Source organism: Nilaparvata lugens, chromosome 2 (assembly GCF_014356525.2).
Source record: "Nilaparvata lugens isolate BPH chromosome 2, ASM1435652v1, whole genome shotgun sequence".
NCBI classification, from domain to species: Eukaryota; Metazoa; Arthropoda; class Insecta; order Hemiptera; family Delphacidae; genus Nilaparvata; species Nilaparvata lugens.
The window spans coordinates 31,481,465-31,509,275 of record NC_052505.1 but is presented as its reverse complement, the minus strand read 5'-3'; the positions used below and the strand labels follow the sequence as shown (position 1 = coordinate 31,509,275).

At 33.1% G+C, this 27,811-nt stretch overlaps 2 protein-coding genes across 2 annotated transcripts in view; both read left to right on the top strand.

Moving 5' to 3' along the window:
* LOC111050588 (kelch-like protein 31) overlaps positions 1 to 17,007 on the top strand; it is a 40,472-nt gene extending 23,465 nt beyond the window's left edge. Inside the window, exon 2 of the mRNA XM_039420052.1 lies at positions 16,992 to 17,007. Coding sequence (XP_039275986.1) covers positions 16,992 to 17,007 — 16 coding nt within the window. The remainder of the gene's footprint in view (positions 1 to 16,991) is intronic.
* Positions 1 to 27,811, top strand: part of LOC111050585 — a 106,188-nt gene that overhangs the window by 6,171 nt on the left and 72,206 nt on the right. The window contains exon 2 of the mRNA XM_039420051.1: positions 16,992 to 17,109. Within this exon, the coding sequence (XP_039275985.1) occupies positions 17,020 to 17,109 (90 nt within the window). The 5' untranslated portion in view covers positions 16,992 to 17,019. The remainder of the gene's footprint in view (positions 1 to 16,991; positions 17,110 to 27,811) is intronic.

Genomic DNA, 27,811 nt, shown 5'->3' with positions numbered 1-27,811 from the left:
ATTCAGAATTTTAATCTTTCAAGTGTTCCTTGATTATTGATTAATCACTACAATGTCCCATCCTAATGAAACCTCAGTCTCTCCTGGAAGTTCTCTCAGCATAAAGTTTGTAAATCTATCTTCATGACAAGATATCTTCATAAACTAGCTTTCCTTGTCGATACTGTAGATGTGACCTCAACAACCGAGTAAAAATTTCAAAAGTTAATACAATCTATAGATATATATGTATAATCCCATAGAAGGACGCCTTACAATACTCCTTCTATATCTTCAGAAATATTCTTCCAAGTCTCAGTTATCATTTATAAAAGCAAATTACAATGATAAGTAATAAGTTATAGCTTTCCTTGTGGATAGTGGGGATGTGACTATACAATAACCAACCACAAATCTCAAAGTTTGGGCAATCTATAGGTATGCAGCTCTTAAATGGATCCTATATCTTTTGAAACATCCTACTAAGTATCAGATATCGTTATAACAGCAAAGTACAATGATGGATGATTTGGAAGATGATAAATGTTCCTCCATTGAAGGAACGATGTCTCGATAAAGCCTCACCTTCACAGTATATATAGTGTTGTAAACAATATTATATACCTATAATACAGTACAGTGGAGGTTGACTCCTTGTCAGGTGTCTGATAAATTATCTGTCATGAAATAACGCATTCTGATTGGCTGTAACCTTTGTCTGGAAATCCATAGCTACATCTTCACCTCAGATTGGTGCTGGTCTATTGTTTTCAAAGATTCAATCAGTGATTGAGAGTTATGGAATTGATGATTAATTGAATTTTTGCTTGTTGTAGCTCAGGAGAATCATTTTTGATGGGAAACAGGATTTTACATCATAAATTTTCCAAAACGCCTTAAAAATCTGAATAAAATCCTTGAAGTTAAAAAAGTTACTCAATGTATTAATTTTCCCATCTCTTGTCCCTTTTTCTCCTCTACTTTGTTTTTCTGTATGCTTTCTTCTTCATCGTCTCAATCACCTTCGATTCATACCTCACCCCCTTGCTTTTAAAGTATGTACTTGTTTTTCTACCCATAATATTCTTTTCTACATCCTTCCTTTCATCCCATAAATATTTTCACTCCCCGCTTCTCTTTGCCCTTCCCCTCAACTTTCCACCCTCATGGCCCTCCGCCCTGTCTTTCGTCCATATTTCTAAGTTGGTATTCGCCTTTACTGGCGTAAAGAAAATGCATGACCATCAATCACTCATGTAAAGGTCAAGATAAAAAGAAACAAATAGGTGACTTACAGCCTTAAGTCTTAAAGACTTGAGTGAGATTCATTTAAAACTGTCAGATTTCCTCATAAACTACATCTCTGCTTCCCACTCAGCCATTGCTGACAGTTGTAAGTAAATATAACTATAGCACAAACGTTCCAAGAGCATCATAGTCTGAATTCGATTATTCCTGAGAGAATACCGAGAAAATTCTCTTCCCAGACACAGACACAATTTTCTGGGAATAAAGCTTGCGGAAAAAATTGTCTTGTTGAGCCCTAAAACAGGTGCTCTTATTAAATTTATTACCTCAAGTCACTGCTCTGGAACGAAGTGCTGTATAAATATGAAATTGGCTAAACAGTGAATCACTTGAAGCGTTGCATTATTGCTTCGTTCTGAATCACTGACTCACTGAATCACCACTCTTCCACTTTATGTTGATTCTGACAACTTATTTCTCACGTCAGAATGAACTCCGTCTTTGATAGTGTCTACATGGGAGGAAAAATGTTTGAAGTTTGTCAATAGCTGAACTGCTGAACAAGAGCCATAATTCTCCTGATAATATATTGTTAAGTTTGATGTTATCGATAGAATAATAATTAATATTCCAGCAGACAATGCTTTCAAAAATCATAATCTATGCAGCTATGGTGTTATAAATTCAGGGAAAAAGAATAATTCTTGATTATTGAAGTTTGAAACGAATTGTACAAATTTGTGATACGAGTGTGTTACAAGTAGGTAGCAGAAAAGTCTCACAACTTGACCTTGAAATTTAAAGTAAAAACTGTAAGAAAAAATAGTGAGAAGGAGAGGAACTGCAAGAAATACAGCATCATAAAAATAATCTCAAATATCAGATGTCAAAGAAAAGGAAATTAAAGAAAATCAATAGAAGGTGAGTGACAAGAAGAGAATAAATGGGTTGGTGAGGTCGAAAAAGCTCCATGGCAGAGAAAATAATTAAAAAAAAACAACATAATAATAAACATGTATATGGAAGCTTCTGGTTCAGCAGACGGAGTCATCTCAGACTGGATTGCTTTTGCCTCCCCCCCTAACCCTATCCTGCCCCCTACCCCTTTTCTTCTTTAATCACGCGTGCCCCATAACCGAACGCCTTTAAACAAGGCTGTTAATTTATAACACAGAAGATGTTGGTGTGTGTATGAGAGTGCGTGTGTGGAATGAGTAATGACCAACCATGTCAGAAACCGCAGAGACTCGATGAGATGGACAAAGGAGCGCACAACATTGAAAGAGGCAGCGGAGAAGAGAAAAGAGAAGGAGACGAAGATAATGGAGAAGAAGTGGAAGGCTTAAAGGCTCAAGGCAGCCGAAGGGCATGTACTGAACTTGATCACCTCAGTAGCCTTGAGACGGTATTTGAGAAGTTTATAGCAGGATTCTCAACATAAAGAACTTTGAAATGCCCTTTAAGTAAGTGGCACAATGCACAAACTTGAAGCTGGGAAGATGAGTTTGAAGTTTAGTAAAGTTGCTTGAAATTTGACTTCTACACAAAGTTCTGATTCAATATCCATTTATCAAGTTACTCGTATTGGAAATATTAACTTTTGAATTACAATTGCTCAAATCGGAAATATAATTGAAAATACTAAATAAGCATTTATTTATTAACAATGTTTTTCAATTTACGTTCTATTTGTTCAGACAGTCAAGATTGATTTAAAGTTTCTGGCAATTCTATTATAATATTCTATTCTATATTCAATCAACTACTATGATATTAATCCACAATACACTCTTATTTAGACTCCTTTAGAACTAATCACAAGGAAGACAGCTTTCTCTTTATATTTCTCACTTCTAAATTTCCATACTATAAACCGTGACTTATTTCCTATTCATTATGCGGCATTATAATACATCCTAGATGATAATTATCGTAGACTACTCTAGCCATAACAGTAGCACATACGATGAAACGCTATAAGAATATCATCTTGGAGTAGGCGAGGGAATAATACTCTAGAAATTATGATAATTATTCTTGAGTCATAACAGTAGCTCAAACTTTAGAACAGTATAAGAAAATGTTTTGCATTAGGTGAGAGGTTTCAACTATCCATATACATAGTTATTTGGATTGGATCGAGAACATAAATTTTGGTTATGTGTTTGATCGAGACCTTATATGATGTTACATATTCGGTATAGGGATTTGAGTGTTTGAGTTTCTGTCTCGAGGAGAAAGGGAAGAAAAGAGAAGAATAAAATGAAGAAAAATAATATAAAGGCAGGTGTTCAAAAATACCCAAACAAGACGGCCTTCTGGATGTAGAACCAGAAAAAAACAGGTGGAGAGCTTGTAGCAAGTGAGGAGGGAAAACCCCTCTCAGCCTCAAAACCCCTAATTTTTCGAGCCGGCTGATTTTTGGTGTGGGGGGTTGGATGCCAATATCCATCTATCATCTTCTGCATCATCTGCTCTGAGCGCAAGCCTGCAGTTAATCATGAGTTTCGGATCTCATTAAAAAAAATTGGGGTTACTTTCAAAATGGTTGGGTGGAAAAGGGCCCGAGATTTACAAATTGCTTGACTTTGGAACTTTAGAGCTTCGAAACCCTATATGAGAAGTGTAGAGATTTTCAATGAAGATAATGCTTACTCATAATAAGAGTAAGTGGTAGCATACAACAATGCATTATTATCTTCTCAAGTAATCGTATGAAAGTTCTTTAAAGTACTCCTATAAAAATATTACTTTTATTATTTTTCTATGAAAGTGCAAAGAAATTATTTTCAAAGACGATATCTACTAAAGTGAGATTTTATTTAGTCTTTATGATATTATAAAGGACTGCTGTATGGATTAAATCTCACTATAGCTGTGTAGTCTATTATATATTTAATGAAAATACACAAATAATATGATTAACGAAATATTTATTCACTCATATACACAGATACATTCTAGGTGTAAACAGCAAGCATTCTCCCAAAACTGCTTTCAACAATAGTTTTATGTGGATATCGTCGGTTAATGGTAATAATTACATTTTTGTATCAAAATTTCTGGAAAATCATTCATGAAAAATGTTACATCTTATTTATTAGATAATACTTCAAGTATTATTATTCGGAAATTTATATATTTCTGAATGACTCGATTTTTTCCCATGCCACACAATGTTTGCTGATCAATATCCCTGTCGAAGGTACCTCATAATAGACAGTTTAATCATTATGTTTCTTTGATGTTCTTTCTATTACCAATATTTGCAGTAACATAGTGTTGATAACAGCGATTAATTTGAATTTTTGTTGGTTAATATTTATTAACCATACTATAATAAAATAAAGGGAATAATAATAATAATAGTATAATAATATTATACACGTACGGGATAGGAGAATTATGTTTGACGCATAATCACGTCTGAACTACTGGAATGATCAACTTGAAGTTATGCATATAAATTCTTAATTAACCGTTTTCAGTTTGTAAAGTTCTAAAATAGACCTATGCGGAGCACGGGTTACCTGCCAGTCAACTATAAAAATCAGCAGTTATTCCTGTGTATAGGGATAAGGAGATTTGAAGAAAAAATAGATAAACCATGGTAAGAACTCGAAAAATACTGGCAGGATAAGAAATTTTAAGAGTAGAAGTATAAAGAGCAGGACAAAAAAATGTGCAAGAAGTCGAAGAGGAAGTGGAAGAAAATGAAAGAGAAAAAGAAGACGGAAAAGTTAACGGAACTACTGATAACCGATTTCGCCTTCGAACCCAGACTCCGTCTCATCCCCTCCCCTCCTCATCTGTCTGATGCGTTGATTTTCCGCCCATTTTCATGCTGGATTTGAGAAAAGAAAAACGAGAAAACTGTAACTACTACCGTCGTGACCGCTGCATGCTAATAATGTCCGAATTGAATAAAAGAGAGTGCCACAACTACCCACTATTATTCAGTAACTTGTAGTTTTCTAGTTACTATAGCTGTAACTAAATATATCTTCAATTGCTCCACTCTCATTACTCGCTTTCAAACCAATTACAATAATAGGTTAGCGTGAGAACAAATCTACCTAGAAAGAGAGAGGAGAGAGAATTGCAACTGAGAGCTATCTGAGTTCTATTTTGGTGATGGTACATATCAATTTCTATTGATAACTTTAGCGTGTGTAATGAATGAGGTGGGAGATGATAGAAATCCAAGACATATGGCGGATTCCTAAGAATTTGCCAATTTATCAATACAATATACTGATTTTACGAATTGATTACAAAACTGTCATATAGAATGCTGATTTTCCACTTTTGTTGACTCTTTAACTTTTACTTCCAGAATTTGATTGCCTTTTCACCATTTACTATCAAAAATGTATTCTCAGAAATTGATAATCGTGAAAAACACTTCAATATCACTGGAATTGTCAATCTAGCACTCAAATCCTTTGAGGACATTCCCTTACCAAGTTTCATCCTACAATAATTAATCGATCATTTATCTCAATAACCACTGCAGCTGAAAACTTACTTTATCAAAACAAAAGTAGTCATTTTGAGAAAAATTTTTGTCCCATTCACTAGATAACTATTATGACTGATTACTGAAATTATAATTATGAAGGATAGAAGTTTTGGATTACAATTAAATCAAGAAGAAAATGATCTTTTTTCTGAGAACCATGGAAAATTTATTTCGATTTATTCCTACTCATGAAATCAAATCATTTAGCTAAAGTTCCATGGTTCAACCGACCATAGTTAACCAGTTCAATTACCTTCTTCATTGTTTAATTTTAGATTTTGAATGCTGATCAACGATTAAAATTGATGAATACATTTATCATGTTTCCCTTATTAATCGAAAATTTTGCATTGTTGGTTCTAATTTTAGATACCGTCTAACGGTGTATTTTTGCGTATTCGTATATTGGTTGAGAATAATTTGCATATTGGATTACATCCCAAATTAGTACAATGCACTAGCAATAAGCGAATTTATGTATTTAGTCATCATTATTATGAAATAATGATCTATTATTCAAAATTCACTTCATAGCTTCAAAAAATTCTGAAAAAGATACTCAATATAGTTTTTTTTTCATGTGAACAATATATCTTCACTGTCACACTTAAATCATTGCATTGCAGCATAACATTCCATACTCAAATTTAATCTTCTTTCAATATTTATTCCCGTTAGTTCGGAGCTCACCATTAATTGCAGGTCCAAAGGTCCATAAATCTCTGCAAAAAACTCTTTACCAGTATGTTTAGCACAATTCTTCTACAAAGATAATGCAATATATTAACCATAGTTGCAAAAAACGTAGATTTGCAGGATATTTCAGATCTCACGTTCTGAGCAATTCGTCATACTACTGAATTTGTCCATGCATATGCTCAGGAGACACTTTCTTTAATGTATAATAATGATATAATATAAAGACTCTTTTTGCTATAGATATTACCAGTTTACATTCGACTCACGTAGTCGACAGTTTTCTTTTACATTAATTTCAGGATGTTGTTATGAAATAGAGTTCTTCACTATGTGTCACTTTCAGCAAACGTTTTTTCTCTTTTTGAATGTGGTTAGGATAATACATCTCAATAATCTATTCTGTCACAACCTAAAAGTTTTTTCCCACTCATGTACTACTCACATCGAAATTTTCTTCTCTGTTCCAATCTTGTTAAGATAATAATATATCTCAATAACCCATTCTTTCGCTTTCGTTATAGTGATAAAAACTTTCATAATTCACTCTGAGGCCTGTTTGATGTAGCTTTGGTGAAATAGAATATTGCTTTTGATGTATTATTCAGGAGAATCCTGGAAAATCAATGATTTTATAGCATAAATTATGGAAGCATCATTGTTTAGGGACATATTCAGAGATTTTTGAAGCGTTCCTAGTCAAGTTTACTAAGATAATTCAGCTTAAACAGAAAACGGTATTCGATGACGTATCAATAATGATACTTACTCAAGTGGAAAACAACGTGAATTTGAAACCTTACTCAAGAATATCACGGCAGTTTCTAACTGTATAGATTTTTTAATGTGCTTCTAATGAATAAGCTTGTTTTTGAATTTCTTATCACTATTTCCAAAACAGCTCAGAGCAAATTTCCAAAGTAGCTCAATATTTTACAGTTTCAAGAGCTAAGTAAGTGTAATTTGGTTATTTAATTTGGTTTTTAATCTATCTGGATTGAGAATTTCTTGTTTGTAAGTGCACAAATATGTGTGCATATGTATGCATGTGTGCTTGATATATTCTTTATACTACTTGAATTATTGTCTTAGGCTTCGGCAATCTGAATACAGTTTTATAACTGGAGCAATCTATGTACTCAAATTGCGTAGTACTTGGGCTTTGAGTATTCTTAATTCTACTTAATTCAATTGCTCTGAAAATTGAACAAAAATTTCCAAGTGAAAGAAACAAACTACTTTTTGTACCCTTATATGAGTAAAAATTTGGGGGAGAAAAAGTTTTGGCCTGTGCCTGTGCCCAACCAATAATGAATAATATTTGTGCTTCATTTAATCAATACATGAATAAATTTATGAATATGTGACATATGAAACATAATATCTATGATTGCGTAGTAAGGCTCTTATACTAGCTACACACACATCTATTTTTGGACGTACGATTTTTTGCCGTCATAATTGATCCTATTAGATTACACAGATGATGTCAAACAGATAATGTTTGTCAAGTTCCATTTAATCTGACAGAAATGTTAAGTACGGCAAAAAATCGTACGTTCAATAATCGGTGTGTGTGTAACCGGCTTTAGTAACTTCTGTACAATGACTCGTGCTCACAACATATTTCAAAAGACGTCTTTTGTTCGTTGTGGACTTGAGGCATGCATCGATTAAATGTCCAATTTGGATCGGTAATCAAGAAAGAATGCACCCTACTTTCTCGTCTGAGGAGGCAATTTGTAAATGAGCCACAGCGGACTACTTTCTCTCGTATTACTTCTGGTATACCTATATATATAATTTTGTAGTTTGGTATCAGCTGTTACATACATATATAGCTGAATTATAACGTATGAAAATGAATATTGTAATCCGAGAACATTATCACTGTAATGTGCTTGATGTGATCTTTATAGTACTTGTATCCAAAGTTAGTAGACAGTCTACTAACTTTGACTTGTATCATTGTCTTAGGTTACGACAATCTGAAAACAGTTTTATAACTACAGCAATTTATGTACTCAAATTGTATAATACTTGTGCTTTGAGTATTCTTAATTCTACTCATGTTAAGATATACTGAATCTAAATTGGTCCCTCAAAACTTGAATTGTAATGTACTATATATTATATGTGCATGGAATACTGTAGACGACATTGTAGTTCTCACTCCATTTAGGTTGTGATATTCAAGGGCTACCTGAATTGAAATCCATATAGGTATAGATAACTATTTGTGTAGTGAAAGTGATATTGCGGAAGTGGTTATGGATACTTTATCCTTATAAAAATAAAAACTACTTTTATTGTTACTATCACTGGCTTATTGAAACATGATTGAATAAGTTTCGATGAGACATTCCTATTCAATCTTTATAAAGTACAATCATATTTTGCGTTTGAAATATTTTTTTAGAACTACTGTATTAAGTTTCATGCTATTTCATCATTGTTGGTACAGAGTATCCCATTGTTGGAATGTTATATCAACTAAAACAGTAATGAAATTTGAAAAAGTTTTTGACCCAGGATTAGTTCTGATCATTTAGTTCTAATCTGTAATGACTAATCATTCAGATTAGATAAGTGATGTGGATCATTTGTTGGAAGTGTGACTTCTTGAGGACAGTCAAGACAGTCCAACTGACAGTTTTATGAGGTTAAAAACTACTCACCATTGTTTCATAACCGATCTGAAACATCGTATTTTGAACTCTCCTCTTTCCATTGAACTTTAAATTACTCGTACGCATGATCATGAGCAGCGCTTATTCCTCGCTTTCTGCTTTATTCGGTACTTTTTAGGTACACGCGTATATCAAGTAATTTAGGGAAACACCTAAAGTACACTTGTGTAAAAGATCTTTTTGTTCGTTCGTATCAAACTTTGTACGATGTTTTTCATAGATTCATCCTTCCCTCAAACCTTGTATGGAACTCATGATAGCAATCATAGTACGACTCTTTTATAATAGTGCTCTTATAAGAGATGCTCTCACCTTTTGCTCTCGAGTGATATTATGTCGCCTACGGATTATTCTACCCACAATGGCAAAATTCACTTTGAAATACCAGTATTGGTTGAATAGGTAGCATTTGTGCTATACATGAGTAAGGCTGACAGTTTGAATTGAATCCTACTGTAGTAAATTACTATCACTTCCCACTACTGGGTAACAGCCTTTAGATTTCGGAAATTTATTTTACATATCATACTATTTTCGAGCCCACAATGTTTTCTACTTTCAAATATTTTTCCATAAAACCGTATTTATCAATCTATCCTTCTAGGACCATGGAAAAATATTGCAATCCTAATATAGCGCGAAATGATACTTTCTTATAATGAATCACATGCAATTCTCTTTCTCTTATCAAAATTAGTAAGATACTCAATATTTTTAAGGTCATTTTTGTTGTTGAGAAATGGAAATTAGCCGGTGGGACTTATTATATTTACTGAATCTTTCTGAACAATCAATTACATTTTCATGTCCAAATGATGTTTCCAAGTACATTTTCATGGAAATGAACCAAACCATCAAATGATGGTTTATTGAAGGAATATGTGTGAATTTTCTCTACGTACATTGTCTGAAACGATAATTCTCAATTTGATAAATCAAACCTTGAAGCTTGAACAGTAAAGTTACTTTTTGCACCTTTCTGAACATCTTCATGATTATTGAATCACAAATCAATATTAATCAGTGGCGAATATAGAATATAAATTTTTTAAAGGTTAATGTAAGCTTAAGTGATTTTAAGTAAACACCTCATGATACTTTTATCAGTTTTACAGCTCATATTCAGAGGGCAATTCGCGCTGAACGCCCTTTTTACTTTACCATCAGGCTGTCAAAAATACCTTTACCGTCAAAAATTCAGATTACTGTACTCATTTTCCTTTATATTCACTATTTCGGGGGAGCCCGGGCCCCCCCCTTACATCCCCCCCAATATAAATGTTTTCCCTCTTTTACTTGTGACCATTGCATTATTATTTGTCATAGAATGAGGATAGAGAGACCTATGTTTTCTCTATATTTTACAATAGTTGGTGTACTCTGCTTGAAATATGATTGAGACTCAACAGTTCAGTATAAAGTAGTAGACAAAGATAAAGTAGTTTGACAAAGTAGTTTGACAAACTAACAGAACCGAAAACAAACAAAAAATCAAACTAAACCTCAGGAAATTCAGGAAACCTGATCAGTATACACTATACATGTTTCTTTTACGTCAAACAACCTTTTCACTCTCAAAAAACGATTCTTAATAGCTTGTACCAGCGATCGTCTTCATGTCCCCAAATGTTCCTCACTCAAAATCATGTTTATCTACAAACTAAAAACAACTTTTCATCTCATCAACACCCGCATATGGGTTTTACTCACTTGTTGTATTTTAATCCTCTCATATCAAGTCCTAAATTTTTTATCTTTCTCAATTCATATATTCAGGAATAAATATCAGTAGTAATCCGCATAAAATTATTCTTTCTAAAGATGTCACTTTTTATTTCACTTCATCTGAAGTAAAAAGAAACAAGAAGTAATCCCTAGAAAATTATTATCTATTCCAGTGACGGAACTTTTTATTTCATTACATGTGAAGCATTGAAAGACAACCAACCAGCATTAATTCATGTAATATTTATTCTAAGGATGGCACCACTTGTACTGTTGTTCACATGCATTTTATTAGTATTCATACAAACGTTCTACATCATGTTGCCTGTTGTCTTGAATAAGTATTAGCCGTAAAATTCGTGTCTATTTCATACCATCCGAATATAAAGAAGCTAATAATGCTCTTCGTAATACACCAATGAATTTTGATCAAAAGCTCTTGAGTAGAGTATATTCCTTTGTCTTATTCAGCATAAATTTGTAGTTTTACTTCTACTTTCAATTAGTTTTTGTTGATCGAATCTACAGCTGATCTGTATTAAATCAAGAACTAGTCTACATTTTTTGCTATTGTTGGTTGTCTAATGTACAGGATATGGTATAGTGGAAAAGAAGTCAATGAAGGATGAGTAATGAATATGGATATGTGATAAAGAATAGTAAGGATTACAATGAATGATGTGCTTTAAATATTAATGTTTATTGAAATAGATGAGTATTGATTGATTGTACATCAGAGTGAAATGATCGACGGATTATGAATAAACGATTTGATGCTGCTACAACCACTTATCAATCTATTATTATTCGTTACTGCAATTTATTAATATTGTAAGTGTTTGTAATAGTCCTAACATAAAAAAATATTTTCACGGATATCCACCTAAATATAACTATTACTTCTTAATAAATTTTCCCTTAAACCTCAATTTCTCTTTTCCTCTCTAACTTCACCGTTTCATGTGAAAACATTACAGTAATATTCGTATATTTCATCGTATTCCTTTGCTCAATTTTATTGTAAAACTGTCTGTCTTTGAAACATCATGCTATTTTACTCTTACTGGTAATTATTTTTAACGCTAGAACGTAAGTTCAATTTTGTATTGTTAAACACATGAATAAAGGAATGTGATTCTGAATACCAGTATTTGATAATATATTGATACTGTAGTTCAATTGAAACTACAAAATTCAATAATTGTAATCAGTGAAAAAATTCTTACTTTTTTATCTTTTTCGCTTTGTGTTATAACTCGAGTGATTAAATTTTTTTCCGATATTTAATTTTCAATATTCGAACTGGAATGATAACATTATCATGTTCTATTTATTGGGCTCCTTCAACAAAATAAAGTCTGCACAGTGAAGTATTGGCATCAGCCAATGAGAGTGTTTGTGGGCGTGGTCTTACATGCATCCACCATGCAATAGAATTGGAGACAGGAGAATAGATTGACTACTTGTCCAATTCATAGACTTGGAATATAATCTCGATGATTGAATTTACTCGAAGAAGTTGAAGTAATGATGAATTAGCTGGTTAGAGAAATGGAAAACCAACACATACTACACATAGTAGTAGTGAATTTGTTGTTTTTGCACAAGGAATGTTGCAAAATTATCAATAGGAATACATTCTAATACTTTTCCTTTGATATTTGGAGCATAAAGATAAACATAATGATGATGATGATGAGATGCAAATAAAATCAAGTACAGTATTATAAATAGAACTTTCAAAATGAAATCATATTCATATGTCAATCAAAAATTTAATCATGATGATAAAATGTTGAAAAAATATCATTAAAAATTAAAGCTTGCCGTACAAAAAAGAACATTAAGGGCCGGTTTCCGAGCTCGGGATCTGTAAGTTCTGGACTTACAAAGTCCAGGACTGAAATAAACTCTTGGGTTTAACCCTTCAACTTTCTGAGTCAAGGGTTTATGTTCTAAACTCCGGAGTCTATTGAGTTCTCGACTTATTTAAGTCCAGGACTTTAAGGCAGTAAACATGAGGGAAATTTTCAATATTATTTTGCTGTTGTATTGTTGGCATTAGGCCTATAGCGAAACAGCTGATTGCAGCGGGATAATTCAAATGCTCTCCAAACTGTTTTGTGAAAATAATATTTTCGTTTCGATTTCTTAGTATTGTGTAGAAATTGTGATAAATTCAAAGCAAAACCTAACCTGTTGAAATATGAATAAAAAATAAGCATTTCATTTTACTTTCCTTGCCCTATTACCATAGGTAAGGGAAGTATTGCTTTCCGAAAAAAATTAAGGTACCCCAATTTCTAAATTTCTATACGTTTCAAGGTCCTCTGAGTCCAAAAAAGTGGTTTTTCAGGGTTTTTCGCGATTTTCCCGAAAACGGCTCCAACGAATTTGATCAAATTCAAACCTAAAATAGAAATTGATAAGCTCTATCAACTGTCACCAGTCCCATATCTGTAAAAAATTTTAGGAGCTCCGCCACATCTATGCAAAGTTTGATTTTAGATTCCCAATTATCAGGCTTCAGATACTATTTTAAACAAAAAAATTCGAGTGGAAAAGATTGAGCATAAAAATCTCTACAATTGATGTTCAGTAACATTTTCACCTAAAATTGAAAATAAGCTCGAAATTCCAGAAAATGTGATTATCCAATTGCAAACTGTTGGCAACTGTTGATTCTATTAAATCATTCACTATGAAGAGATAGCAGACCTCGTATGTCTCCAGCCTTATTGTCCCGTCATCAGCTGACTCAGATCTTTGTTTATAAGTAGACTTGAGATGCGCGACAACACTAGCGTCAGGTGATCAATTCTCATAACGGCAAGGAAAGTTGTGTGAGTGCGCCACACCAGATTTTTACTTTCCTTGCCCTATTACCATAGGTAAGGAAAGTATTGCTTTCCGAAAAAAATTAAGGTACCCAAATTTCTAAATTTCTATACGTTTCAAGGTCCCCTGAGTCCAAAAAAGTGGTTTTTGGGTATTGGTCTGTGTGTGTGTGTGTGTGTGTGTGTGTGTGTGTGTGTGTGGTGTGTGTGTGTGTGTGTGTGTGTGTGTGTGTGTGTGTGTGTGTGTGTGTGTGTGTGTGTGTGTGTGTGTGTGTGTGTGTATGTGTGTGTGTGTGTATGAGTGTATGTGCGTCTGTGTACAGGATATATCATCTCCCAATTAACAGAATGACTTGAAATTTGGAACGTAAGGCCCTTACAATATAAAGATCCGACACGAACAATTTCGATCAAATGCGATTCAAGATGGCAGCTAAAATGGCGGAAATGTTGTCAAAAACAGGGTTTTTCGCGATTTTCTCGAAAACGGCTCCAACGATTTTGATTAAAGTTATACCTGAAATAGTCATCGATAAGCTCTATCAACTGCCATCAGTCCCATATCTGTAAAAATTTCAGGAGCTCCGCCCCATCTATGCAAAGTTTGAATTTAGATTCTCAATTATCAGGCTTCAGATACAATTCAAACAAAAAATTTCGAGTGAAAAAGATTCAGCATGAGAATCTCTACAACTAATATTCAGTAATATTTTCACCTAAAATTAAAAATAAGCTCGAAATTCGAGAAAATGTGATTATCCAATTGCGAACTGTTGGCAACTGTTGATTCTATTAAATGATTCACTATGAAGAGATAGCAGACCTCGTGTGTCTCCAGCGTTATTGCCCTGTCACCAGCTGGCTCAAATCTTTGAATAGTAAACTTGAGATGCGCGGGAACACTAGCGTCAGGTGATCAATTATTTCCATAACGGCAAGGAAAGTTGTGTGAGTGCGCCACACCAGATTTTTACGTTATGCTATTATTTATCATTGATCCTTGCCATTGATTTTAGAATAAAAAATTTAGTATGTTTTGAAAAAAAAAAACTCGAATAATAATTTATTATTGTTATATTATTAAACTTTTATTGTTAAAATAAACTTGCAAACTATAAATTATGAATTTAGATGTACTAATTCAAATAATTTAGGTATTCCATGACATTTATTTGTCCATTCATCTACTCCAAAACAATAACTGGATTGTGTTTGCTCAGTTAAGTCTAGAACTTAAATTTAAACCCTACCCCAGTCGAGGGTTTAAAATAACGCTGTTTTAAGTTCTGGACTTGACGATTTTTGATAAATCCTCGACTCGGAAAGAGGCGAGAATCCAATTCAAGTCCTGGACTTATAAGCCCTTCACTCAGAATGAAAAATTATAAACTCCAGGGTCTAACGTGATCTCTAAACTCCAGGGTCTATTTAAGTCCTCGACTACGTTAACGCTCTGACTCGGAAAGCCAATTTTCTGACTCCAGAGCCGGTTAAAGTCTAGAACTTAGCTAAATCCCGAGCTCGGAAACCAGCCCTAAGAAGCAATATAAAGCAGATCTTATAAGTTTAATTTGATTTGAAAACACCTTATTTCTCGAAAATTACAGTAGTTGACCTTAGCTACTCTCTTTCAATAGTTATAAGGTCTGTTTGTTGTTAGATGATATTCAATGTCAGAAAATAACGCTTGAAACTCACCAACTAATAAGGGGTTATTCTCGATCCTGACGTACACTTCAAAAATAATTTTACGCCCGTTATTAACTTTTTGGTTGCTGACATCGTTAATAACGTGATTCCCGGGTGTTAGCCCTTTTCACGGTCATCAATTCCACTAAATATCGTCCTGAATAGCAGTGGAATTCACTTGCAAGTGTCAGCATTTCCTACATGAATAACATCAATGCTTCCCATTCAACAAATGCTGACAGATAATCTCACTGAAGTATTCATCATCTTCCACTGGAGAAGGTATAGGCCTACTGAAACCATACGATTCAACACCATAAAAATCTCGTGAAATTTATAGCTGTAGTCTCGCCTAGACCTCGAAACCTGGTACTTTATGGTGTTTTCATAACGAAGGCTGCCATAAAATTCACCAGATAAAAATTAAAACTCTTTAATAATTCGCCATGAATCTTGCCAATAAATGTTAAAGATTTTTTAAGTGCTTGGTTGAATGGGATTCGATTTAAGCCGGGATTATTAAAAAGTTATGGGTACTAAAGTGTTGAAAAGGCTGGTCAATTGCACCTTTTTTCAGTTCTGGCTCGTCTAACTTGTGGTTTTATGGGAACTGATCTTCCTGATTTGTTCAAGCCAAAGTTTTAGTACAAAATATGAGTGTTTCACTTTTAACTGCCATCATTATAACATAACATGCTTTTCATCTAACAATAGGTGACATTTTAAAGTAAATCCTACTATAGATAGATAACTTGGATGAATTTGAAGAGAAAAATATAGAATATCCACCTTATGAGAGCTAAATAATTATTGTTTATTGCAGATTATGTTTCAGGGTTCCATATTAGTTTTGTTGTTGAGTGTGGGTGGTTATAGTGTAATTAAACTGTGTTTATAATCTGATCGATTCATGGAATCGTATCTAGGAAGATTTAGTTATGGAGGGAGCCTGATTATTTTTAATGGTATTGTTATTGCTCATAAAGATAAATAGTAACTTCAGATACAAATCACACCATCTGAATTAATAATTTCCATTCATACGCCATTTATTTGAGTCCATATTTTTTTTCTTTTCAAGAATCTTGAATTTTTATTGTCCTCTATTTATTTTGATATTTTCTAAAATCATCCGACGTTGTGCTTTGGTACTAGTTCTATTTCAAATATCACATCATTGGGGATTGGATATGCTATTTATAAATATCTAGTAATTCTAGAACAGTATTGATAGAAAATTGACTATTAATCTATATTCATATTAACTAACCAGAGTTTTTTCTGATAATATTCTACTTTCCAATGTCTACAATCATTATCATAGCTCAATGTCTGGCTGATCAAGAAATTAATCATAAATTCCACATAAAATTGTCTTCCATTGATCTCTAATTAATCTATAAAATCTCTACTTTCGTTTCTCACTAAACTCAACTAAAACTCAGTTTTATAAAGCTTCTATAGCAATAAATAATGAGTAATAAATCGGTTCGTTAGTCCCCTCACTTCCATTTTATCGCCCAATTTAGTGCTTCAAAGTTTCGATTGAATGGCATTAAAATAAATGAATGTCAGTAAAATGATGGTTTTTGTTTTTATTTACAGACAAGATGGCGGCTGATTAGGAGGTGTAATGGCCCCTTCAAGGGATTCAGTGGCCTTTTCTAAGGGCCTACTAAATGGGCCCGGCCAAAACAACTGTTTCCTCAACAGTGCTGTACAGGTGAGTCTTGTTTCTTGTTTACTTTTAGTATTGTCTGTGTGATTTCTTCAATTATTGGTTTTCGAAAACTTGATTTTTCCGTTCAAATATTCTCAAAGTATGAATATTTGAAATCGTTACTGATAACTGATAACTTTCACTGAAGTCAATCGACATCTTTGAAATAATAATTGTTTAATCCACCAATCTGTGCCAGTAGGCTTCATAAAATACGTTTACAATAAATTATAATGTTCCCTGGGAACATTCACTAAGCTCTATCATTCACTCTTACTAAGCTCAGTTCTATCCTAGATGGAGACTTGATCAAGCAAAATTATTTTTATTTCAGCACAATCTCCCTTGCTTATTCAAGAGAATAATTTTTCTCATAGATGCAAGATCTATTATTCTATCACAAATTATTCAGGATTCCTCTCCTAAGTAGGGTCCTCAATTAGAATCCAATCTCGCTCCTAAATTCATTCCTAAAACCAATATCTTACCCCAAAAATTTTTGTTAGTTATGTATTTTGGCTTCTACCTTAAACCACATTAATATTCCGGTGTTCTGTGTGGTATGGAAGAAGATGTAAATGTTTCCATGAATATAACACATAAGACGTAATAGACACAGAATATAATATACAGTTCCATGAACTGTATATATTTTTGGCATTTGGGAGTTTATATGAACGAGAACGTTCAAAGTTATTTGAAATAGATGGGTTATAATACCGAATGATATCGTTTTATCGGAACCCCTTATGTAGTAACATCTCTCGTAATTTTTATTTCAAGGGAATGTCGCAATATTTTGCCTCAATTCAGATCACCGGCATTGAACTGTGACAGATGGAACATCTCCAACTATTATTCTTCTTTCCGGTGAATTTTACCGAAAAGAGATCCTTTTGGTTCCACGTGGTGCATTGAAGAGGTCTTTCTTCCAAAAACCACCATCTTGGCAGCTGGCAGGTGATGTGTTTTCGTGCCAAACCACTCTTCTTTTCAAAAACATCCCTTCTTTCGAGTGGTTCCTCCTAATCTGGTGGAGCACCTGCAGCTTCTGGTGATCTTATGCCTCTCTCTCTCACTCAGTCCCTCTCCCTCAATCTTTATGCCTCACTCTATCTCTCCCTTCCTTCTCCTCAATGTCTCTCTTCACTATATATATCTTCCACTATATTGTTATTATCCAGCAGCCTCTAAGCATTCACATTTTTCTAAAAAAATTGTTCTTCAATTCGACATCTATTCAATTTTCTATCTATCTTTTTCTCTGTTCCTCTATAACTGCCCCTCACATCCACTCTCCATTTCTCTCACTCACACTCTCTCTTGTTCAGCAGCCTCTTGTAAGTATTAAAAATGTGCTGGAAAATCGTCTTTCAATAAATAATCTTCTTATCCACCTCTTAACTTACAAACGATTAATTATTGTTAAAAAAATAAGTTAGATGGCCTTTTTAAATAATGGACGTATCGTATCCATTGAAAACTCTTTGTTTCACCTAGATAGAATACATTCCATTCGGATACAATGCAATATACATCGAATCCAATATCAAATTGCATCTAATCCCCCAACTTTACTCAACTCATTAAACATCACCAAGAGGCACCAAAACACACCAAACGTGATCAACTTAAAAACAATTTCCAAACTTACTTTACACTATTTTCCCACTATACTTCACTCACTTACCTTTATCTCGCTTTACTTCACTAAGAATCGTTTCCCCATATCCCCTGATTCTATTACTCTAACTGATATGATATGACCCTTAAATGAGACACTAAATTCAATTTACTTTAACAAGAGAAGTCTCTCACCCACTCCTCAAACTTCAACCACTTCTAATTAGTCAACTTAATGACGACAACAGCTCTGTTTTACTACCATACTGAATCTTCTACTAGCATACTGAACATCCCACCCCATGAGAACTCGCTACCAGATAGCAATCACAGTTGCATTGTTGTTTTTCAAAATAAGTGATGGTTTTCAATTAATTTCGGTCCGGAAGGAAGTAATTGTCTTCTATTTTTTCAAGTCTGGTGCATAATTTTGGTCACACGCTGTAGAGACTGTGAACAGATCCGTACATGTTCGATGATATTCTTGTAAGTTTATTGACTGTTGAAAGACGTGAATCGTAACTCGGCTTTTACGAGTTTATGATTTATTTTTATTCAGCTCCTTAGCATAATTATGCATTGTGAGCTCTGATCCTCCGATCTATTTTCCCAAGTTAACTTTACATCGATAATTCTTTGCGAGTTCAATTTACTCTCTCAAAGTTTACTTTTGTGAGAAATGTGCACTCTTCAGAAGTGAATATTGTTCATTTTATGAGATTTTTTTCTCATTTGTAGACTGTGGAGTAGGAACTACTCTACATAGGTAGCCTATCGACTGCAGTTTGGAAGAGAATTGAAATATAAGTCCAAATCATCAGAGGTACCCTGCTTTAGTGAACCTATATAGTAGTATCTTATGCACATTTAGTAAACCTAAGTTATATAAACCTATATAGGTGTACAGTTATAGTTTCACGATGCACAATCTCTTGTACGAATTAGAGAGAATTGACATTTATGACTGGATTATCATCAATTGTACTCGGTTCACTACATGGAAACCTTTGTATTCAAAAATTAGTCACGTTTGACTTTTCAAATGAACTTCATAAATCAGGTGAAGAGTTCTGAAATGCAGCAAATCATGTGACGTGCTTTAAAAATTCAACTTTTAATTAGTGTAAGTTAATTGACAGAGAAAAAGCATATGAGATGCATCATTATGTATCTTTCAGCAAATCTTGATGAGTGTTGATTGTTTGCGATGAGGAAATTGTTATCCTAATTGATTTGGTTAATGAGATCAGTTCATTAAACTCATTATAGTGTTGTTCTACTTCTCAGTTTCAATGTAAATTGTTTTCAAAATACTCGAAGTTAGGAAATGATCTTGGAAGAGAACTTTATTTCTCCTGAATATTGTAAATGATGATGCTGTCACTTTGCTAATGATTACGTTGACAAAAACATAAAGTTAGGCTTCACAAATCTTGCCAAACACAAATAAAATATGCTGTTCAACCGCATCTTACCAACCAAAGCAATTAGGATTGCAACCTCTACGGAAAACAGTCAATTTGGAACGAAAAATGTTTGAAAATCTCAAGCCATCTTCCAGCTATTTCATGTATGGAAGAATAGAATGAATATAATCATAATAAATAGAATAAAATTGAAGTGAGTCAGTAAAGTGAAACAATTACAGATCGATCATACTAAGAACCTTCTTATCAAGCCGAAAAATACTATTATTGGATTTATGGAATGAATTTGAAATGAATGAATGGAAATGAACAATTGAAGTTGTAGATCATTTCAAATCATAAGAAACTTATTGAAGTTGAGCCAAGATCACAAATTTTCAAAAAATCTAATTTTAAATTTTACCTATTGACTTCATTCGGTTTATAGAAAACAGGATTCATTGCAGCGAAATAAAATAAATATAGAATGGAATGTTATTGAAGTTGAATCACAACCAACTTATTGAAGTGGAAGTGGAATAGAGAGTACAAATTAATCTTAAAGTTCAAAAGCTCTACAAGAGTGATAGAGAGGGTAGAGATCGTAGCAGCACACAGTTATCAAGAGTTAACAAAGAGGGTAACAAATAATAATCAACACGTATTCATTGAAGTATGACAATAGGAACAAATAGCTATTGAAGTGTGAAGCTATGTCTGATCATTGTGATATAGAAAATTAATCATAGACACATACACTTTCCCTCCTACAGTGAGATTAATTTTGAACTGTCAGTATTGTTTCAATGCGAAGCAATGGTTTTATTTAATTGCAAATGCTGACAATTGTTAGTGAATCTTATCATAGTAGTTTCTTGTCTAAAGGCTGTCATCATTCCCTATAAAAGTAACATTATAGCTTCACATTCAACCCATGCTGACAATTTGTAGTGAATCTCATTGTAGTGAAACACACCTCGTTGAGTGATGGATTCTTTCACGTATGTGGTAGTACGTAGCAGGGAGGATGTAGAATAAGTTGTGACGAGGTTACAGAATGGAATGAGTCGTGAATGGTATTTTTCGAACGTGATGCTGATGAAACGTCGAAACGCTTTGTTCCAAGACTTCAGAAAGGTTCAAATTATTATGGAGTACCTTCTTTCATTGACTAATATTATTACTTGAATTATTATTCTTGTTTTTTGCTCCAAGACATGATAGTTCAAGACAAAGACTTGAATTCGTTGAATGCTCTCTTTTGAATTAATATCATCTGGAATCATAGCAGATTGCCTTGCTATTATTGTTATATCTTCTCTAACTAATTTTGATAACGTAAATGGTAATTTTCACTTGAAACGTTGAGGTATCAGGGGCTCCTTTTACTGACAAATGTTGATGAATTAGTAATCAAGGCTATTCTTACTTGAAAATGGATTATTTTTTGATTTAATTTATTGTACAAAATACTACAATCATAATACAATTATGACATTGAAGGAAAAACTGGGCTGAGCCTGTACTATTTCTCTTTCTCTTAAAAATTTTGATAAAAAGTTAATGTTGTCCAAAGGTTGAGTTTATGAAATCACACACTGCTTCGTGTTTATTCTTCAAAGAATTGAAATTTTGTCGCCTTTATTGCGAAGTAGTTGGAATAATACGCTAATAAATTTATAAATCAATTAGAATATTTTGATGAGTTGATATTTTTGTGATATTGAATTGATGATAAGCTTTTGGTGTAATCGGCTTTGTGACAGTGGTGTTCTGAAATGATTGATTTCTAGTTCTTTGATTGATTCAAATTATTGATCTCTAGTTTTCAAGTTCACGCAAATCAGCTGAAGAAAGAGAATTTACATGCAATTTATCAGTTTTTTATTGAATATTTGTAGCATTCAACGAAAATTGAAGAAGAATAAGCAAAGAATGAAGGCTTGAGCTTTTCTCCCTTTTCCAACTATGTTTAATGTTTTGTGCGTTACAATTCTCACAAAATAATTCAAATTAAAATTACATTATTAGACCTTAGGATGATTGAGATAGCTAGATTTTGTTGCAAAAAAGGGAACTGGAATATCCTCACTCTGCATCCAGTTGTTTCGAATTGGAACGATTTGTCTAAGAATATAATTTAGTATTGAAAACGATGATGTGCAGAATGTGAGTTGAATTCCTTGACATCACTTGGTAGCTTCTGAACGATGCAAACCGCTCTGGAATGCAGATTATCAATCCGATTTTTTTAACTCTCATCAATTATCGTGCCTTCAAGTGAGGACCGGTTATGATATTAAGCATCGGGAGCTCTCTACTTCAGTAGCTGTAGTAATCATTCCAACGTGTATTAATAGGTATACCCCAAGAATAGTATATTGATCTATATATACTATATACTATCCTTGGTTATACCTATCCAACACAGAGATGTATTGCTGTATTATTGATTATATCTTACATCTTTTATTACTTTATCGCTGGTAGCACCCTATAAGGTGTACTTTATCATATCTATAGTATGGGCTCTGGACTGTATAATGTTAATTGCTAACCTTTATGATTTATTAATGATGAAAAAGAGTAGTGGGAAAAGGAAGAAAGGGTGTAATAAAAGGAGAAGATAAAGAAGAAAGAATAAGAAACTTTTAGAATTTAAGATAATTTAGACAGAAAGATTGGATGGAGATGGAAGCGGGAGGATGAGGCGAAGAAATAGGCGAGGAACACAAGAGAAATTAGAAGAAAAAGCAGCAAATAAGGAGAAGCTTGAAAATGGCAAAATTGAGAAGCATCAAATGAAGAAGAAGACTGATAAGAACAAGTGAGATGCTGAAAGGAGCAAAAAACAAAGAAGAAGAGAATTTTAATTACGAATAGTTGTAGAAAGGAGCTATAATAGAATATATAATAGATCCAGGAAAAGAGAATACAGATAGAGAATATTGAATAGTAAGAAGAATTTTAAGAGCAAAACATCATAATAATAGGAGCAGAAGGAATAGACTAAGAACAAGAAGAGGAACAGAATTAGAAGAAGAAGTCGAAGAGAGATAGGTAGGCCACGAAAAAGATGGCAATGATCATTATTTATAATAAAATAAAAACAGTAGATTATAGTGAAGCTTATTATGATAGTGATGTTATTAGATTAGATTATTTTGATGTTTGAAAGAAGAAGAAGAAGAAGTAGAAGATTAAGAAGATGATAAAAAAGAAGTAGAAGATTAAGAAAATGATGAAAAAGAAGTAGAAGATTAAGAGAAGAAGAAGAGGAAGAAGAAGAAGGAGGAGGAGAAGAAGAAGAAGGATGAGGAGAAGAAGAAGAAGGATGAGGAGGAAGAGGAGGAGAAGATGATGAGAAGAACATGAAAAATAGAAATGAAAATATAACTCAAAACAATGATAAGAAGATAGAAGAAGGTAAAGTAGAAATATCTTAGTATTAGTTGAGAAACAAGACTGCAAATTAAAAGAAGAGAAGAAGAAGAAGGATGAGGAGGAAGAGGAGGAGAAGATGATGAGAAGAACATGAAAAATAGAAATGAAAATATAACTCAAAACAATGATAAGAAGATAGAAGAAGGTAAAGTAGAAATATCTTAGTATTAGTTGAGAAACAAGACTGCAAATTAAAAATCAGGATGTGTACAATAAAGTAAGAAAAGAAGCAGAAGGAAAGAAAAAAGAGAAGGATACACTTGTAAGTTTGTATCTCTATTTGTCCCGATTCTGCTTTGCAACAGCCTCCATCCAATCCTGATCAAGATTGATATATTATCATCTACATACGAAATTGTACGTTAGCTTTGTCCCCCGAGCTATAATCATGCTTGAAATGTATTGATGTTGATTTCTTCATCCTGTGTCAGTTATCAAAAGTGAAAGTCCCTGAGCACGTATAGTTCTCACATAAGTTTTGCATTATGTAAACATACAACTAAATCACTCATAACTGTTCAAAATATCTTGCTGGTTAGGTTTAAAGCAAAAAATATTGGTGTCAGAACTTCATTGGTGATTTTAGTCTGCGGGAGACCCAATGTTCTATATAAGCCCTGCTTTTCAATGAATCTCTACTCTGCTAAGTGGAAAGATAATACTGTGTAATATTCTCATGAACGTTTCAACAAATTGGCAGCCTGCAAATGAATGAACACTCCCATATATGCATCAATAATATACTGTTCCTGCTCAGCAGATTTTAATAGCTCGATTTCATCAATCTTTATAATCCATTATAGGAGGGTAGCTTACTGTTCAATGCCCGTAGCCCGTAGCTGTAGCTGATCGCTAATTGATTTAATCCGCTCAACTTTAATTTAAATTTGAAATCATGAACAGCTAATTGTGTCTATCAGGATCGGTTATTCAAGTTTCACTTGAAGTATTGAACAGAAAATAGTTTCTATTAGGATCGGGTAATAATTGGTTGTCTATGAAAATTAGCTGGGAAATTGGAATGATCTATTCAAACTTTACTGCGTGTAATGTTGAACATGATCAGTCTTAATGAATATATTGGCAATTTCATTTTTGAGTTGCAATTAACAATATTGCAGTCCCAATGTATTTGAAGTACATTGATTTTGGAACACACTGCTTGTTTTTCAGTCATAGTGGAAGTGGTACATGACTCTAAAAACAGGCACTTCCAAGTTACATGGTTGTAAATCTGCAATGTATTAATTGATAATTATCTTCAGAGTTAGTTGAAATAATTCTGTAATAAATGTATTCAACTATTCATGATGTTCATGACATTCTTCTGTGGGATGGATGATTTACTATTTGATTTCACATTTCTGATTTATTTTAGATGTAAGAGCTCCGCTTTCAAGGAGTAGTGTTCAATTTATCTTATGACAAATTATAATAGCTAACATGCTTCAATATTGAATAATGGAACTAGTGAAAGAAGTATCCAAAGTTTATACGAGATGGATTTTAGTCACGAAACTGTAATTAACTCAATATATGTCCCGTCATATGCTACAACATTATATTCATATAGGTAGCATGAATGTTATGCTATATTTAAACAGCTATAACTCTTGAGTTCTATCTACGAAGTTACCCTACAGTACCATAGAATAAAGATATTTTATATTTTATCATTTTTCTCTGATGGTACTACTTATCATCACAGGCGATATGAATGCTTATGGATATCTCTGATGCTTCCATATGGATTAGATGAATCTCACATGAAAAAATTGTATATATGTAGAAGTAGAATTGACGAATGTGGATGAGAATTGACACATTACATGTTAGTAACTCATGTGAGAAATATCCAAGAAACCTGCCAGAAATAGGATACAGTATTACGTTAGCGTTGATCATTTGATTTAAGAAGATGATTCACCTGTCATGACAAATTCATATTAGCAACATTTTTGCTTTTGTGCATGCATTAAACTGAATTATATTGTATTTTAATATCTGTAAATCATTCATGAATGGCATCTCATGGCATAAATGTTATGTTGGGTTATTTCTTGTTCAGAACCTAAATTGCCTACTTCGTGATATTGCAACTTTGTTCAGATCAAAAGGCAACAATTTTTTATTGTCTCGTAATGCGTAATGTCTTCAATATCGATAACTCAAAAATATACTTTTCAACAGCTACCTTCAAAATATTCTTGGAAACAGTGCTAAAACATGTTAGTAATATTATTATCAGTTAGGCCTATACCAAATAGGATTTCTCCTACATTAATAACTATATTCTCGGCAGTTTTCAAAACACGGAAGCAGTATCCAGTTTTGTTTATCGTCTTGTCTTGAACGGTTTTTCTAAAAACAAGTTTCCAGTCTAAATGCTAACTGCTGGCGTCAAGCATAATAAGGAAAGTAGGTGTCAAATCTTAGCCCGCTGTTCCAATAGCATTTCCATTGATAGTACAGTATTCCAAATGTCACGAGGTGTATGTTTCCTATTACATAAACTCACCGAATTTTGAATTTCTGTCTATTGTGAGATCACTTTTATCTGTCAGTATACCTCAAAAACATCAATGAATCCCATTATAACAATGATGATAGTCCAAAGTGAATCGCACTGCCTTTAGTGTGTGATGGAGTGAAAGTTTTCAAAATTTACTGCCTACTTCTGTCGAAATTTCAGTATTTGATTGCTTGAAAAACTGTGAATAGTGGTGGTGATTTAGTAGATATTAGGTGTTGTTTTATTATATGGAGAAATATGCAGGAAGTGGAATGGCTAGAAGAGAACAAGGTATAAATCATAATTTCATGAAGATCAGGAAAAAATGTTTTGGTATCAGAATTTCTTTGTTGTTGGGATATTGCTGGATAGAAAATTACTTCGATTCATTAATTCACTATCCATGCTCTTCTGTTTTTACAGAATATTTAATCCCTTTGCCATTTATCATGGATAAAATTTGTATAATAATTAGAAATTATAAGATTTAGAATAGTGTTTTTCATTATAGAATGGAATAGAAAACTTGATTTCTTACAAATACAGAAACTTTACAATTTAGAAATTCAGATCTGTTGTATTCATGAAGTCGATTGCTGAGCTCCTCCTCTCTTTGAAAAGGGGAAGGGCGAACAACAGCCAATCACAGTTCAGTAGCCTATTTCTTTCAGCCAATGAAAAGCTTCCATTACGTCGGACATTTCATACGTTCCTTGAAAGAACCAGAAATTTTCTCAGTAGTGTCACACGTCGCTCCAAAAAGATTGTTTTAATTGGAAGTCTAGATTTAAGTTTTACTTTTACTGGAAGTTGTGAAGCCTATAATATAACTTCAGAAAGTGATTTCTAAATACAGTACTTCCAAATTGTATCAGAATTCAATGATAATAAGTTTAGTTTTTAATTGAGAAATGTTTTTAAAATTTCATATAACTCTTTTCATGTTGTTAATTGTACAGCACCTTTCATCAAAATTCCTGTTTTGTTGCCCACACACACAGATTCGTCTATGTGGAGAAACATATTCACAATTCTGTTGTAAAACAAATACTTATCCTGGTTAAGTATTCCAGAACCTTTCCATTTTTCAGATCCTCAATTTACTAAGAAAGCACGAATCATGCCAATTGAACAGGTGAATGACTTGTGCCCTGACAGATTCTTCTTGTTAAATACAGTACATTCATGAGTGATCACGCAATATTATCCAGAAGAATTTTCAGTAGCAATTTGTGGTAATTATCTAGTCTTTTTTCTAATGGATCTTATACAAAACTTCTCCTTTTTCTCTCCATTTTGGGCTAGGAAAAACAAATACGAACCCAGCTTAGTAGCGCTCAATACCTCGTGTTATTTTTTATTATTGAAATATGTTTGTTTATTTTCGTGAACATAATGGACTCCAATTTATCACCGATTATCGACACGGTATGTATTGCGTGCTGTTTGGTTTTTGAAAATCATGTTTGGAAGTTGAAATTTTGTAGTTAATTATTATTATTGCATGTCGACTCTATTTTGAATCTTAATCGGTTTTCATTATTCACAATTTTTTGTTAGTTTAATTTATTCTGATGTTGATGGTGTTATAATTATGATAATTGTATCAAGAGTCACGTCATATGAATAATGTGCCCTATCCAGCTTTTTTCAAAACATTTTTCCAAGTCTTTTTCTAATGAGGGATCATATAATAAGGATTAATAAGGCTAGTGTTTAA